The sequence below is a fragment of the Anolis carolinensis genome, chromosome 2 (genome assembly GCF_035594765.1).
Source record: "Anolis carolinensis isolate JA03-04 chromosome 2, rAnoCar3.1.pri, whole genome shotgun sequence".
Classification (NCBI taxonomy): domain Eukaryota; kingdom Metazoa; phylum Chordata; class Lepidosauria; order Squamata; family Dactyloidae; genus Anolis; species Anolis carolinensis.
Genome location: NC_085842.1, coordinates 301,403,660 through 301,421,674, shown reverse-complemented (window position 1 = coordinate 301,421,674; position 18,015 = coordinate 301,403,660). Strand labels below are relative to the sequence as shown.

Here is an 18,015-nt window from a genome sequence, read left to right as displayed (position 1 = left end):
ATCCCTACAAACCCTGATAAAAAAAATCTAAGATTTAAATGTGGCTCCATGTTTTGATGTCAGTCATACTATTACCTGGAACAAAGTATGAAACCAATAACAAGTTGGAGTGGGGTGAGGTGTGATGAGGGGTCCCCCTTTCTAGACGTCTTCAAAAAGAGGCTAAACAGTGATCTGCTGGGAATGCTTTAGTTGGAAGTCTTTCATTGAGCAGCAGGGCTGGACCTTATGGTACATGAGGCCCCTTTCTCTGATTTTATTATTGTGTTTCATTTATTGTCTTTGTAAAGCCGCTGTATTGTGGATTTATTTGATAAATAGACCATTTGAAATGCAATAATCTTTTTTAAAAATTTCAATGTCGGGATGAATAGGCTGGAAATTTGTTTGATCTTCTAATTGTATGGTATTATTTCTTATTAAAATATGTTTTGTTGCTTTATCTATTCCTTTGAATTATCATTTTCTATTTGATGTCTATTTTATATGCGCAACGGATTTCATGTGGACACATTTTGCAATGTATTTTTAATGAAAAATGGAATAAACAGAAAGTTCAGTGTATGTCCCTTACTGCTGAAAAGTATTGTATCTATATGGTATGCCCTAGGCAGGCATGTAGCTGGGGGGGGGGGGGGGGGCTTGAGGGGCTTCAGCTCCCCCCCCCCTGAAATTCTCAGGGTGGTCCGCGAGAAGGCCTTACTGGTACGTGGCACATGGTACGTGCTTATTCATATCATGATCTGATCACCATGCTCAGTATATCCCATATGCATGGGGGTATCGGGATAACGATACAAAAGGTTTGCTAGGGTAGATCCTCTCTCACTTAGATTCAGCCCCCCCCCCCCTCCCCGAATCCAAATCCTGGCTACAGGCCTAGCCCTAGGCAATGGGTTATATTGTGAATGGGACTACACTGGTCTTGTCCTCACCAACTTGATTTAGGGTTGCTAGGACTAACCCAGGCTTGAGATTTCAGCACCAAAAACATGAGACTTAGGAATCATACCTTGTGATGTCACTGGATGTGGGTCTTAAGAAGGCTACAAGGGTAATGTTATATGAAGTAGAAAGTATCATTTGCATGATACTTTAAATATCAACCATATTTACACTGAGTACATTTTTTTTCTTTTCAAAAACATCCTTTGATTATTTCTAATCTTGCAGCCTTTAATGTAAATGCTATCAGATCCTAATTTGGCAAGGGTTCGCTTTTGCTTTCAAATACAGAAATTAGTAATGGTGCCCTTCTGAAGTGGACTTTTGGCTCAACATTTAATCTAACAAATTCTAATACATACACACACACACACACACATTGTGAGCTCTGATAAGGGCTAGCCTGCCTAGTAAAATGAACTGTAGTTTAAACCACTCCTTAATATTTTTCTTGATATAGCTGAAGTGGACCCCTTCAAGTCCACTAAGGAAGGAGAATCTATAATCTCCCCAAGAAGCTCATTCCACTGATGAACTGCTTTTGTGGGTTCAAACTGAACTAAGATAATAGCACAGGATAGCCGACAAAGAAAAACATGGCCTAATCTCACCACTAAAAGTCACTGGTGGCTTCCAAGTAAATGGGGTGATGAGTCCATTCTAGGATTTAGCCTGAACATATGAAGAACCTAAGATATTCGGCCAGTCTGTCTTTGCACAATACATTCAGCAACTTGACTAGATTCTAAAAGTGCAGACTAAAACTTGGCACAGATTCACCACCAGTAGCTATTTTTCCTATTAAATAGAAGACTACAACTACAGCATCTTAAAATCATATCACCTTCTTACACCATTCCTCCCCAGCTAGTGTTTGTATCTTTCTAAATTAATGCATAAATGTGTTATTGCTATTAGATTATCTATGAATGAGGAACAAGATAGCCATACTGAGTCTTGCAAGCTCAAGCATGAGACTTCTTTGATAGAATCTATTAGTCTCTACAACTGTTTCCTCTTTCCCTCTTGGCTTTCACTTTACTCAGTGCTTTCAACTTTTCTCATTAGCTACATTACTGTATGATATTCCCAAAGTATAATAGCCTCATTTTTACTTCTAGGGAGAGTGCAGGCTGGATTTACTCTAGGATCCACTTATTTATCTTTTTAGATGATATTTGCAGAACTTCAGTACAACATTTGAAATGAGTTGGTTCTCCTGCTGTCAGTTTTCCTCAATCAAAATCAGAAATACTATGGCAGGAATGATCATGACTTTGATGTTCAATTATATTTCTTTGTATCTGTGAAACATATCTAGTTCCTTCACAACTGCCCATCCAACTCCTAGTCTTCTGCTTTCTTGACTACAGTCAAATTTATGACTGTGACAAGGTATGGAATTTTTTTTACATTTTAGATACATTGTTTAACACAAAAAATTAATAAATGTCAACCAATGATAATCAGACTTACCTTAGTGAATTAAAAACCCTGTAGGAAACCATAAAATGCCAAGTCCAATTGATCACACAGTGAAGAAAATGCTACTGTGTGTACAATCCGCTTACACATTCAGCCATATGGTCTGCTTTGAGGAAGTATTGAAAAGCTATTTCTTTTGAAAGGCTCACTCCAGCAAATAAATAAAAGTGGGATTTTTGAACAGACATTTATTTGCATTAGTTAAGTTTTAACAGAACAGAAACCTAGCTCCTGGAATTTTTGCCAAATGGATCCTAGTTACAGGTATTAATGTTGAGTGTATAGTGGTGATATTTCAGAAATCATATAGAAGTCCAGTGTGGAACACAGATCCACACTGTTTGTTTCTGACAATGCAATATGTATATATTCATGTATAAGCCTAGAGGTTGGCCACCAAAAAAGAGTAAATTTATCCATGGGTCAATATGTATTGTATATGAACTTTTGAGTGAAGTGGCAAAAAGCCTTTGTAATGCCTGCATGCAAAATGGCAGCAGCAACAGCCATAGTGCTGCCCCCCAAGGCAATGGCATTTTCCCACCTCTGCAGAATAACCCTCAATCTATTTTATGAATTTAGAATGATGCTGCTTTACAGCAAGCACTGCTAGTGGTCAATAAGGCTCACCATTATCTGTGTCAGCTGGTGGTGGTTCTCACCAAGGTCTCAGGATGCCGTCTTTCTAACCTTGCTTTCATACAGACTAGGGGACTCTAGAAATTGTAGCCTAAAAAGTAACATTCTGAACTCTGCATACATGGCCTGCCACTGAGTTGTAGCCAATTTTTAGTATATCATTCTGTAGAACATAAGGGACCAGACAGCTAAAATATTTAGGTTGCTGTGTTATATCAGCTCTTTGGTCAAGTGGTGTGCTATTAGCAAGATAAATACACATCAAAAACAGCAAGTAGAAGAGCAGACAGTCCATTGCTGAGCTTAATGGCTTTCAGTTTTAACATCTTCCTTCATGTAGTACTTCAAAGTTTCTTTTAGAGCACTTCATTGTTGCCAGCATACAGAGGTTGACAGTCGTACTTCTTGACTTAGTTTGGATGCAGAAAAGCTGTTCTTCATTGTTTCGTGGGCATTGGTTTGGCAGCAGGCAGAAGCATTCTAAACGTGACTCTACAAAAAATGTTTAAAAATAGTTTTTAGTTTTATTTGACCATATATTTCTCAAGGATATATTAAAAACCTTTGTCAGTCCACAGGCTTAGTTTGTTTTACTATATTCTATTGCTTTCCTTTATTTTATTGTAAGACCACGTTTTGGAGGTTTTCACTGCTTGAATAAGACTTTTTATTATTACTTTTTTTAATTGAAGAGAGGAATGAGATTGAAAAGTCTACAGCCATCTGTATCACTACATAAATTTAAATAAAACTCCAGCTCAATAGAATCCTCAGTTCCTTCAAAGGGGCATTTTGTTTGATTACAATGAAAAAATTGCTCAGCGGTAACTACTGTTGTTGTTTTTCTCATGGAGCAGCATGGCTATTTTTTTAAGTGCACTAAAACTTGCTTATACTAAAGGGAGGGGAGACATTTCTTATTCCAATTATATTTCTTTCCCACACCAACCTTCTCCTGACTTATGTTTACACAGATTCATCAACCATTCTGTTTTCTGGCAGGACTATTCGGTATCGTGTTCCAGCCAACAAACAATTCACAAACTTACGGGAAAATCTGTGACTGTTTCCCCATGTTGCTCAATAACTGTTATAGGGGATTTTATATCTTTCAATACACATAAGCACACTCTTTTCAATAAGCAGAAAACACTCCATGACAACAGAAGATAAGAAAGTAATATTGGAGCAGAAGTGGGTAGTTCCCAGGATGCAATGCAACCTGAAAAGGGGGAAGCATAGGCAAAAGGGTTGTGGTGTCAATCATTATAAAAGTGTTTCTATAAGAATTTGTTTATTGATAATGATCAAAATAACCACCACTTCAAGCATTTTGATTAGAAAGTTGGTTCTAAACATTCCAAAAAAGCAGATCTATTTAAAATACAATAATTTCCACTTGCAAAATAGCTGTCTAAACTAAATAATAGTGAATAAGAATTAAATGCATATTGTGCAAGTCATTCTTCTACAAATCTGTGAATTGCTCATAAAGTGTAATGGGCCATGAATTCCCTCTGCACAGTTCTGACCCGAGACACCTATATGGCAGTGCTGGTTAAGAGGGCCCAGCAGAGATTGTACTACCTGAGACTTCTAAGGAACCAACGACTGAACGAAAAACTGTGGGTGACTTTCTATCGCTATGCTATAGAGAGTGTCTTAACCTACTACATCTGTGTATGGTTTGGTAACTGCACAGTGGCAGATAGGAAGGCGCTCCAAAGGGTCACCAGTTCTGCACAGCAAATCATTGGTTGCTCTCTCCCTTCTTTGGAAGAACTTTATAAGTCTTGCAGCCTTAAAAAAGCTCAGAGCATTCTTGGGAATCCATCTCACCCAGCATATATATATTTTGAATTATTGGCAGAATTATCTGGCAGATGGTACAGGGTGATAAAGACAAGGATAAATAGGCTGAGAAATAGCTTTTATCCTAGAGCTGTGGCCGGGTTGAACTCTGTGGTTTCACACTGATGTGGCATTGGGGGCTGTGAAGTGGTTGTTGAGGTGTAGTGGGATGGGTGTGTTATTTTGTGGTGTGTGCTGGGAAATGCATTTAATTTCACTGTATAATAGCACAATGACAATTAATTTATTGAATTCAAAAGCACCTTGTATAGCATGTGCATTGTTAATTCTGGGGTTGGCATGTTGGACTGAGAATTGGGAATCTTAATCCAAGACTCCAGTAAGCCAAAAAAACTCACTGGGTGATCTTGAGGGGGCTTTCTCTCTCAACCTATCTGCATGAGTTCTTAGGTGGCATAAAACGGAGTTATAGAACTCTGACTAGGAAAGATATCTGACTCCCAATATCTTACCACTCTCAGATTCTGATTCTGTAATGAGAATTCTCAATTGACCAGGTGTAGATTTCTTTGTGCAGAAAGAGTGCATGTCTCATTCAGTTCATGCTTCTAAACTCATGGTCTCAGGATTCTTTAGTTTCTTTTCCCATTGATTTTGGTTGATGAATCCTGGGGTTTTAATGAGAGTTCTAGCCGGCTAAATAATGCAATATTGGACAATACAAACCAATGATCAAGTTTGTTGGAATGTCCTTTCTGAGCAGTGGCTGCCACTGGAAATCTTTGTAAATTGTGTGTGTACTGCTAAAAATAAATATATCCCCTAATTAATCAAGGGCATTTTTTAAAAGAGTTGGCATGCTATTGTTTAGTACAGAAACAGGGAACATTTTTTTCCTGCAGATATTGTTCTGCTGCAACTATGGATTTCATCTCACAAAAGGGGGAAACTGGGTGGAATCGTCTTCTTTGTGTGGTGTTTCATGGGGTTCCATATTTAAAGAATCAGCGAATTTATTCACACACATCACACAGGATCACCTTCTCCCAAATCTAGCTCAACCATCAGCTTAACTCTCATCACACAGGTAGATGATGTCTCCTCTCATTTCAAGGAAAAACAGGCATCCTTTTTGAGACACCACTTTCTCTGGGACCATTTGCCCTCAAGCCCCTTACGCTAAAGGAGACAAGGCACCCTTTTCAAACACTTCTTTCAAAGGAACCCACACCACCTTTAAGCAACTAATGGAAACAAAAGGAGCATTAGCAGACCACCCATAAGAATGGCCATTTTTTTAACCCCAGTACAGTGATCTAAAATAAGGGAATCTGACAGTTCTCATCCCACCTTCGAATAAGCACCTTTAGCCATTTCTGTACAAACTGGGAGCTCTGGAGATGATTGCTCCTTGACTCCAAAAACCTTAGTTTCTACACACTTTAAAAACAGTTTAAAGACTGAATCCCATGGGCGATGGACGGAAGTACTCTTGCATCATTTGATGGGCCCCATGGGATTTAATCTTTAAGATGTTTCTAAAGTGTGTAAAAATGGGGGGAACCCTGCATCTGATGAGGTCCCAGCTCATGGCTGCTGGCCTTCATGTCATTGGACCAGTAGATCTATTCTGGTTATTAATATGAACTTTTAAGGAGCAACCCAAGGTGTGGAACTGTAGTCTCTTAATTTCTAATCTTCAGCACTCTCTTTTGAAGTTCAAATTAAATCTAAACTGTCCTCCAACATGAGCAACCATCTGCCAGTGCTGCAATTCCGAAGGCTTATGGAAGATGAAGTTCAGCAAGATCTGAAGCACGATATATGTTTCCCTACCACTGTAGAAGCATATGTCTCAAATCACTGCAATCAGAGGATCAAATAGCCATACATACCTGAACATTCCTCCCAGTCATAGCACAAATCATAACCGCAGGGCTTCTTCTTTATGCTGTCCGTAGAGATTTTGACCCTTTCCATGGCCCAACTCAAGTCAACGTCACTTCGGCAGGGGCCAGAATGCAGGAAATGGAAGGAATGTTCTCTCAAACATTTCTCTGCCAAGAACTGGCAGCTGGGCTTTGTAAGCATTTGTTCAGAAGCTGGTTCCAGTACACAAATATCTTCAGAGTGGTGGCTGCCAAAGGACAATAAGTTAAGTCTTATTGAGTAATAAAAGGATCCAAAGGAACAAGGCACAAGGAAGTTTTCTTTAGCTTTGTTTATTCTAAAGAGAACCCTTCAATTTTTCTTGGAGGCTGCTCAGCAGAGCCTTCTTGATCAGAGAAGCCAGGTCAAAGCACTCAGAATTTAACCACAATCAGTTATACAGTTGGCTGCTCTGTATCCATGGATTCTGCAAACACAACTCAAAAATATTTGAAAAAGTTCCAAAGAGCAAACCTTGCTTTTCTTGTCTGCTGAGTTCTACACTGAGGTGTAGGCATTCTGTAGATCCTCAGGCTTTCTCTGGCAGTCATTTGAGTTGTTTGCCATTTTAGATAAGTGGGACTTGAGCATCCATAGATTTTTGATATCCATGAGGAGTCCTGAAATCAAACTCCAGCAGATGCTGATGGCCCACTATACACCAAGAATGCTGAACATGCCATATTGCAAGAAATAAATCTCATGAAATTATAAACCTTATGTAGGGATAGCCAGCTCTAGTCCTCCAGATGTTTTTGGCTCACAACTACCTTCAGTTCTCTTTCCATGATTATGCTAGCTGGGGCTAATGGGAACTGTCATCCAAAAATACATCTGGGGCCCATACTTAACAACAGCTATCCTAATAATTAAGAGAATTTCAAGAGTAGCATAGAATTTGCCACACAGTTTAAAACTGAACTATAGTCTGTTATACATGTGCAGAAAATCAAATAGTAGAGAAATAATTGTAAAACACAAATCACCACATGCTGGTGTTGTCAACTGACAGGGCTACTGTTCCTTCAATGGTTGTACAGATTCATGTGTGGTGCTTCCTAAATCATCAGTGCCACCAAATGTGAAGGCTTCCACATATGTTACTGTTACCACCATGAATGACAACTTTCCTTTCTCATAACCTTTTCTAGTAATGCAAAGATTTCCATCTGTTCTACTCCTGCATCCACCAAGTGATAGAGATCTTCATATTCCTCTCAAATACTACTGTGAGTTAATATGCTGCTTATATCCTCACTGGCCACCACCCTTCTTCATTCAATACTCCTACCACTGACACTCTTCTCAAAGGATTGTTACTTTGACGTGGTGCTGGAGCTTGAGCACCTCGATGATGCCATGTGCTAAACCGTGAAGGACCATCCAAGACGGGAAGGTCACAGCAGACAGGTCAGACTAAATACGATCCCTGGGGTAATGGCAACCCACTCCAGTATTCTTGCCATGAAAACTAAATGGCTCAGTAGAGCCGACAGGAAGCTCTGGTGTGGGCTGGTCCATGAGGTCATGAAGAGTCGGAACTGTGTCTGAACCCAAGCTTTGTAATACATAGCATTCCCAGAGGCCAAAAACATAATAACTACTGATCTAAATTATTTTATATGCCTTCTTATTAAAGCTTTTGGGGTATGGATTTCATTCAATGCACATAGTTTTACCTTGCTGTAATTTGTTACCTACTTTACCATGGCTTTAGACTGTAAATTATTGGTTACTGTTTCACACTTTGAATTGTTCATGAATGGTTATAAATTGGGGGTTTTTTGTACATCATCCTAAAGTCAAGCAGGGTGTAAATACATTTCAAATAAGTAATATTTAGCTTGGACTGGACACAAGGGGGCAGATAACAACAACAACAACAACAACAACAACAACAACAACAACAACAACAGCTTTATTTTTTGTACCCTACCTCCATCTCCCAAAAGGGACTTGGGGCGGCTTACATATGGCATAAAGTGCCTAAAACAACGCATAAAATAAACACAGTATAATACAATGCTGACACTCCACACAGCAAAGTTAGAGACCTGAGAGGATGTGGCCATGGGATGGGGTTGGGAGGTTGCCAAGTATGCATACCCCCCTCCATTTGTCAGTAGCAAATTTGAGAGAATAGACAAAGAAGGCTTCAGTTGTTTCCAAACATGAATGTTTTGCCATTAAACTTTTCCACAAATGTCAAAAAGTGATGCTTATCAGGCTATAACTTACGGACAATCCTCTGTTGGGGACATGCACACACACTGAGATCCAACCAGCTTTTGGCCTGGACTGCAGCTGCCTTGGTTTTGAATGTAATCAGCTGCAATAGAAAAGAAAATTTTGAGGATATATGGAAACAAGGATGACAGTATGGGATAGGTATTATGTCTGTAATGAATATATGTAAATGAAGGCACCACATTCCATCTGATCTAGGAAGCTAAGCAGGGTCAGCTCCAATTCGTACTTGGATGGGAGACCATCAATAAATACTAGTGCCATGGGCTAAAGCTAGGTTCTTACTATTTCGGAGGAAGGACCTAGAGAAACCACCTTCCTTGGCTAAGAAAACCTAATTAAATTTATAGAGCCACTCTAAGTGAACATACATCTTGAAGGCCCACCCACAAGAGAAATTGGTGTGTATGTGTCCTGACCTCACCTCTAATATCTTTAAATATAGTGCCCTCACTCTCCTAAGTCCATCAGCCTTCCACTTACATTACAGGGTTGATTTTGTTGTTATTATTGAAGCAAAATTCACCAAAGAATAATGGAAAATAACGCATGAGTTTGGAGATAAGTTATTTGAAAAGCCAGAGTGAATTAAAAATCTTTCCCTTGCTAAAAGCATATGTGCTCCTCATTTTCACCTCACAACAATCCTATAAAGGATCATGACTGGCTTTATGTCAACCAGAGATTCATGGCTGAGTGATAATTTAACTCTGAGTGTCCCAGATCCAACAATATAAATATTAGGCTGCCTTTACCTCTTTCGCAAGTAAGTAGTCTCAAAATGGAAGGTTTCCATGATGGCCCCTGACCACAAGTGTATTTGCTTTGGCCATTTAACACAAAAGTCACAGGACACCTAAGCTGGATAGTTTCCCCAATGTTGTATTCACTTTTAAATGGGGAAATGGAGACATCCTGAGATGCTGCTGGTCTGGAACAAACAGACACTGTAGGAAAAAAGAGCTAAAATTAATGTTATGACGGGAAAAAAAACATGCCAGTTAAACAAAAACTGAAAGATGTACTAAATAATTTTCATATTTTCTGAAATGCAAATATTCATTATTGTTATTTTTTACATGGACAGCCTAACCTAGTGAAAGCATGCTGTCTAAGGGAGATGGCATTATTTAATATATTAGCTTGTTTTCAATTCTAATTATTTTAAGTTCTAATTCCTATACCAACCCTTCATTACTAAAAGCAATACCACTATAATGTACATAAAACTATAAAAAATGATAAATATAATTTTAAAAGTTAAACAGAAATATATGTACTATGGCTGAAATTGAGTCAGCTCCACTTGCATTATAAATTCACTAGCAAAGGTAAAAACTGCACCAAAGGGAACCAAAATAAAGCAGTGATGGCAGCAAGCAAAGCAGGTAAAGGATAGCAGAAACAGTAATGGGAGGAGAAAGCCACCTGGCATCTAGGAGGAACTAAAAATGCACTGACAGGACATATTTTGTTTTTGTTAGACGTGGATAAATGAAAATTCAGATACTGGTCCAATGAATATATAGATCTTATTGTACAAGCATAGAGCACATTTGTACACATGTTTACTCAGGGGCAGGCTTTGGCCAGAGGAGGGAAGGCTCATCTCACTACTAGGAAGAACTTCCCTTCTTCTGCTTGGACCACAAAGTGGCAGTGGTTCACATATGATTGATGCAACTACAGTAGAGTCTCACTTATCCAACATAAACGGGCCGGCAGAATGTTGGATAAGCGAAAAAGTTGGATAATAAGGAGGCATTAAGGAAAAGCCTATTAAACATCAAATTAGGTTATGATTTTACAAATGAAGCACCAAAACATCATGTTAGACAACAAATTTGGCAGAAAAAGTAGTTCAATACGTAGCAATGCTATGTAGTAATTACTGTATTTACGAATTTAGCACCAAAATATCACAATATATTGAAAACATTGACTACAAAAATGTGTTGGATAATCCAGAACATTGGATAAGCGAGTGTTGGATAAGTGAGACTCTACTGTACTTTAGTCCCAAAGGCATCTTCAGTTTCAGTTAAAATGGGACTTGTGCACGTGTAAATATAACCTCCAAGACTTCTTCCATGTGAGGGCCATAATTAGCTAATGACTTTGTCACACGGCTGCTGGAGTTACTCCGCATCGCTCCAGCCTCCTGTGTTGCTGTGGTGGCATCATGCACCAGCTCCACTCTCCTTCACCCACGGAGCCGTGCCGGCATCATTGATGGGAGCTGGTGGGTTCCATGAGTGACCTGGGTTAAACTGGTGCATGCCACTAATTTTAGCCCCATGTGAAGAGGTCATAGATCAGTATCTATCAATATAGCAATGTAATAATATATAATACCAATATTAGGTAAATGTAAAGGTTTCCCCTGATGTTAAGTCCAATCATGTCTGACTCTGGAGGTTGGTGCTCATCTCCATTTCTAAGCCAAAGAGCCGGCATTGTTGGTAGACACCTCCAAGATCATGTGGCCAGCATGACTGCATGGAGCGCCGTTACCTTCCCGCCGGAGCGGTACCTATTGATCTACTCACATTGGCATGTTTTCGAACTGCTAGGTTGGCAGAAGTTGGAGCTAACAGCGGGCGCTCACTCCGCTCCCGGGATTTGAACCTGGGACCTTTTGGTCTGCAAGTTCAGCAGCCCAGTGCTTTAACACACTTCACCACCGGGGCTCCAATACTAATATTATGCTATACTAATAATATAATATATTGTATATACATATAATATTGACAATAATGTTAGAATATAATACACTATAATAATAATACACTATTATAATTGTAAATTATATGTTATATGTAATATTGCTAATAATATTGCAGTATAGTGGTACAGTGCAACATAGTAATATATAATGCTTATATTGTGCTATACTAATAATATAATATATTGTATGTACATATAACTTGTAAGCTGCCCTGAGTCCCCTTCGGGGTGAGAAGGGCAGTATATAAATGTTACAAATAAATAAATATATATCTATTCAGATGTGCAGGCACATATTATAACTCAGCGATTCTCAAAATATGTTCCCCGGCACCCTAGACTTCCACAAAAGCATCATAGGAGTTCCATAGAAAAATCTTTAAAATCTTTTTTTAAAGTCAATGAAGGGTAGAAACTATTTTGTGGATTTACAATGCTTAGTATTGGATAGAGTTAGGATTCCATAGGAAAAAAGTCTTCTGAAGTGTTCCATGACCAAAAAAGTTTGGGATCTGCTGGATTACTCTATTTCTACTATGGTTGAACATATAGCTTATGGATAGCATGAAGAGAAGTTATCCCCTGATATATTAGGCATCATATATCTCTCCTCATTAATTTTTAATTTCCTAAAGTTACCCGTTTAATTGCAAATATTTTTCTTGGTCTTACATTGGCATTCAACAGGCCTCTGTACCCATGTTTGATCTGGCAGACAGCGGAAGAATGGATAGCCTACTAGATTGTATCCACTCAAGCACACAACCTCAGCATCTTCACCAACAGCATAATGATTCTTTTCATTCTGGAATTAATAATGGGAAAGGATTCACTCCTGGATAAAACATGCACAAATTGTAAACATTGCATTCAGAGATATAACTTCTGTTTGTGTAAAACTCCAGAATTTGTCAGGATCTAAAGCAGAGGTAACCATGGTGTAGTCCTTCAGATGTTGTTCGACTCCAACTCACATTAGTCATAACCAGCTGGGGATGATCTATTGTTTTGTATAGGCCATTGTTGAACCAATGGTCTATGATGCCCACTATAGTCCTGGTTCTGGGTATTTAGATTGGTTTTGATTTTAATGATGTTTTATACTCTATTGTTTTAATTAGTTTGTTATATGTTAATTGCATTTTTAAATAAATGTTTTTATTTGGTTGACTCTGTTACTATTGGGCTTGATCCCACTTGTAAGCTGCCCAAAGTCTCTTCAGGGAGATGGTGGTGGGATATAAAAGTAAAGTTATCATTATTATTATGCCCCTTCCAGCTCTATGATCCCAGACTCAAAGAGGGAATAGTCTTCCCAACATCCAGTGATAAGAACCTCCAACACTCACCCTGATGAATCCAAATTCTGGAGGATCTGGTTTAGTGCACCCCGATTCAGGCTGAATGACTAAAATGTCACTCTCTTTTCTCGCTTCGTCATCATTTATACACAAGGCCCCCCTAAAAGAAAAGAATTAAAAGGTGGGAATTGAGACAGAAATTGGGACACTTGATAAGTAGATGAAAAGGCAGAATGTCAATGGATTAATTGAGACTGTTGTCTTCCCAATCAGGGCAGTTAGAGAGCATAGTGCCGTGGTGGTGAACCTTTGGCATGTGTTCCAGAAGGAGCTTGCAGTACCCTCTCCCCTGACACATGCACCCTCACCCACCCCCACCTGCCATCCTGTCCCCAGTTTGCCCACCTAACCCTACTCAACCCATTTGTTCATCTGCCTGCCCCCTAATCGCCCACTCGCTCGCCCTCCCTCTGCTTGCCTGATGTCTTGCTTGCCAACCCTCCTGCTCATTCACCCTGCTTGCTGCCACCACCACTTGACACTCCCCCCGTGTACCCCCCGGTTTGGGCAGTTGGTCTCTAAAATGTTCACCATCACTGGCATAGTGCCATCTAAAACAGGGGTGCTAAATGGGTTGGGGGCAACTGCAAGGGTTTGGATCCTGTAACTCCCTAACATCTGGTAGTTGCCACTCCTGTTGTACATGACTCTGTATTCTCCAACTGTGCTGATTTGGTACAGTCTGCTCCTTGGGCCTTTTCAGACTTCACAATTTAGAGCACTATCATTCCACTTTAAGTACCAGGGTTCTATCCCATTGAATCCCAGAATCTGCAGTTTAGAGGTGCTTCCAGATAGCATGAAAATGCAGGTTTTAAATACAGGACAAAAAACCCAGGACCTGAGAACATGTCCCTACATAGACCTGCGTGTTTTGAGATTTCTTCCCGTGCCATCCTCACAAGCTTTCTCTGTATCAGAAAAGTTGAAGTTTTTTTTTTTTTTTTTAAATCACACCATTATGCTCTGGACACATGTGAACATCTTAATATAAACAAGCAGATTGGCATGTGCACATATGAAGTTTAGCACATAATGGAGGGAATTGAAAAAAAAATTCTACCAGATTTCTCTCTTTCCCCAATTTTTTATTCAAGCTCTGTTTAATATTATAAAGTTTAAAATAAAGAGTTTTCAAAGAGTTCTAATTGCTCTCCATTCATGCTTTCTTTCAATCAGCTGTGTATCTATTTCACAGCCCAATCAGCTGATCAACTGTTTCGGACTTTTAAAAAGTGGACATGTGCTGGAGCAGTCTCCACAAGGGGAGAGGAAAGAAATCATGTGGGGTTTTTTTGGGGTTTTTCTGCGGGTGCAAGAATATACAGTCATGTGAATATGCACATTTTCCAGCGAGAATCGGGATAAAAGGGGACCTTTTTACCCCGTGTTTTTTGTCTGTTGCATCGAATCAGTGCAGAATTACTGCTGGCATCATGTAGCCCCCTCCCCTTTAACTCTGAAAACCGTGTGTTTTAGGTGCTTTGTAGATGGGCCCTAAGAAGGGATACTTAAAATTCTTAGCCAAAATCTAGTCCTCACCAAACTAAAAGTCCCAGGATTTTCTAGAATGCAGCTATGATGGTTACAGCAGGGTCCTACTACCATAATTCTGTAGTGTAAAAAGACCCTTTCTGTATGTATCCTGCAGAAAAGCTATAGCTTGTATCTCAATTAGTCCTTTTATTTGACTCTTACATGTCAGCAAATATGGAAAAGTAGCACTCTTCCTCTTGCTCCTGTTCACCTTCACATGGCTTGCCTCCATTTAGGGGTGCAGGATTGTTACAAACCCTGGTCCTACGTTTCTTATGAGAAGCATCACAAGAGCTCCATGCAGACCAACAGCTCCAATAACCATCAACAGCAACTGAAAAATGAAGAAAGGAAACCCTGAAGGTGATACAAATTACTCTTCACAATTGCCAATAAATGCTATGTTTACTGCAGCTTTCAAACCAGCTTAACAGTTCTTGGTCCCTGATACAGATGTGATATTTGCTTCTGTAAACATATGGACTAAGTGGTAGTTCTCAATAGGTGGATAAATTATAAATGTTTCTTTAAAGTGAGAAAGTGACCTCTAAGGGATCAGAGATATAAATACTATACAATTTGGGTCCAGATTATCTGAAAGGCTTATATGAGATTTTCAAAGTTGCCAAATTTTTGGGTGAGAGATCTGTCTTGGTCTTGCCACTTTTGATGAGGACACAGGAGATTTGTGTGTGTGTGTGTGTGTGTGTGTGTGTGTGTGGCTCCTCCTGAACTTTTCATCTCCCTCCTTAAAGGGAGTAGAGCTCATGTCCCAAGCAAAATCTGGAGCCATTGTCTAAATGGCCTGAGAGTGCATCCTCTTCCTCCTTGTTGAGTTTTACTTTTTGTCTTTTAATGTGAAGGTACTGTAATTCTCTCTGTATATTATATTTTATTTTAATAGTTACATTATACCACTTTTTATAACTTTCTAATCGTACTTGTTTAACTTTTTAAAGGCTCTTTGGGTCCCAATATTGGAGAAAAGGCAGAATGTAAATGAATTAATGATAGTAATGATGATACCAATAATAGATGAGATATGGATTAAATAAGTAGAAACAAAAGAAAATAAAGTATACCAGATTTGTAGTCCGGTGCTCTTAGCTCACAGTTATCTCCATAAGTCCCAGCCTGGCACACACAGAGGCATTCGGTTCCAGATAGCACTGGCCTGCCATTGTTGGGGCAGGGCTTGCATCGGCAAGGATCAAATCGTTCCATGTATTCAATAAGAGCTCTTCTGAGATTACGCCGCTTGGTTACTGCACATGGAAAGTTCTTCACCAAATCCAAAATGAAACCCAGCTAAAAAGTCAGAAGATAGGAGGCGATTAGAACTGCAACCACAACTGTTCCATGCAGACAACACAGTTGTATAGCATCTGTTTTCTCTCTTCATTTTAAAGCTTCTATAAAGCTGACATCATTTCCAAGGGCCCTCCCAGACAGCCATATGACTCAGAATATCAAGGCAGAAAATCCCACAATATCTGCTTTGAACTGGGTTACATGAGTCCACACTGCCATATGTTCCAGTTCAAAGCAGAAAATGTGGGATTTTATTCGGCTGTGTGGAAGGGGCCCATGTTTGCTGATGCACTCATCTTAACAACTTCACTTAAACCATGAACAGGAATGATTTGTTTGATAAAATAAGCTTTTTATTCATTTACCTATTTTAAAATGTAGCAGTTTGTATTCTTTTTTTAAAAGGAGTTACAGATAGCTAAACATAGAAAAATTCAACAATTTTTAAATTTACAAAAGCAACTTTGAATTTTCTTCACAGTACAAACAGATGGAAGCTAAGGAAGGCAATGTACTTGACTGATGTAGAGCAAAATATATTTTTCCTCCTTTGTTTGCTTTCATTCTCTCTTTCTTTCTCTTACTTTCTAATTTTAATAAAATTCATTTGGTGGTCACTTTAAACATATATGGATTTCATACAGTAACACCAAACACAAATTATTTTTCCATATGTAAACTAAATAACCAAATAATGCATTTTCAACCTTATTCTACATTAAACATTTTAAGATACCACAGAAGTTGTCTCATCTGAAGACCAAGGAAGCTAGTGATTCTAAAACTTTGATCTTTCAGATGTTTTGGACTTCAGCACCCAGAATTCTTGTTGGTCAAGATGGCTGAGGCTTTTGAGAATTGAAGTCCAAAACACTAGACTAACCTTCTGGCATGCTGAAATCCAGGAATGCTGAAGCACCCCGATAAATGGCTGATCTGTTTAAAGCCTTTCAATGAACGAGAGTCCACCATTTTCCAAGCTGGGCTATTCCAAAGTAAAACAGCTGTTGCTGTTTAAGAACACCCTCTAGTGTTTGTTTATTTCTAATATATTCTAATAATTATCTAATATCACTTATTTTGATCCCATGGCTCATTTTCCCTTTAATGCAATTTATCAGATATGTAAACACCCCTAGCCCATTGGTCTTCTCTTCTGTGGGCTATACATACCCACTTCCTTCAACAACTAAACACAACTCAAGTCACAGACTTCAGACTTGTAGTTTGGTGAGGCACCAGCACTCTTTGGCAGAGAAGGCTAAAGAGTTTATAAAACAACAAAGTGGTGAAGAACTACATGAATTCTACAGTGCAACTACACTCTAGGTTTCCAGGCAGGAAGGAACAATTTGTTGACCTTCATTCATAAGAAGGATAGCAGACACCTTTCTTAAGGAAAACAGAAGAGGTTTGGGACCCATGTTTGGACAAAGAGGGAAATCAATATCTTCATGGAAAGAACCAACAACATTGTTCATTCTTTCTCCTTTCTGCTTTCCTACCTCAAAGTCAACGATGACTGGATTGTCTTTGGTTGATTCCAGCCAATTCGTATATGCAATGTGCTCAGGCAAAGCTCCATTTTTCTCCCAGGCAAGAGCTGCAGCATATTCTGACCTCCCACCTTTTACTAATGATATAGATTTTTCAGATGACTGCAAAAATGAACCTAGGAGAAATGTAGAAGTTATATTTTAATAATTTGACCACTACATCTATAAACATATTAGTAGCATCCATTTATAGCCAAGACAGAATAAGATGGACAGAGGAATGCCTGAAAAATAGCAAATATATGTGTTTTGTTGTTCTTATCATTTTGCTAAACTGAGTGGGCTTTATCTCCAATATTCTGGAAAAGTCAAAGGATTTTTTCTCAGGAATGTTGCAGGAGAGAAATCATTATTTTTAATTTTGGCACCTACTAATGTTGTGTTGGATATACAGTTGACCCTTTCATGCATTGTAATTTACCCTTGAAAGGAGAAAAACTGTGAATAAAAGCCACAATATTTTAAAA

The 18,015-nt window shown here is 38.9% G+C and overlaps 1 protein-coding gene across 4 annotated transcripts in view; it reads right to left on the bottom strand.

Moving 5' to 3' along the window:
• Window positions 1-2,603: 2,603 nt before the first annotated feature.
• Window positions 2,604-18,015, bottom strand: part of LOC100566857 (complement component C6) — a 147,809-nt gene continuing 132,397 nt past the window's right edge. For all 4 annotated transcript variants that reach the window (XM_062972450.1, XM_062972451.1, XM_016990880.2 and 1 more), the window contains exons 10-18: window positions 17,498-17,664; window positions 15,764-15,989; window positions 14,844-15,015; window positions 13,134-13,245; window positions 12,457-12,589; window positions 9,813-10,004; window positions 9,049-9,139; window positions 6,777-7,018; window positions 2,604-3,561 (exon numbers count right to left, since the gene is read on the bottom strand). In XM_062972450.1, coding sequence (XP_062828520.1) covers window positions 3,389-3,561; window positions 6,777-7,018; window positions 9,049-9,139; window positions 9,813-10,004; window positions 12,457-12,589; window positions 13,134-13,245; window positions 14,844-15,015; window positions 15,764-15,989; window positions 17,498-17,664 — 1,508 coding nt within the window. In that variant the 3' untranslated portion in view covers window positions 2,604-3,388. The remainder of the gene's footprint in view (window positions 3,562-6,776; window positions 7,019-9,048; window positions 9,140-9,812; window positions 10,005-12,456; window positions 12,590-13,133; window positions 13,246-14,843; window positions 15,016-15,763; window positions 15,990-17,497; window positions 17,665-18,015) is intronic.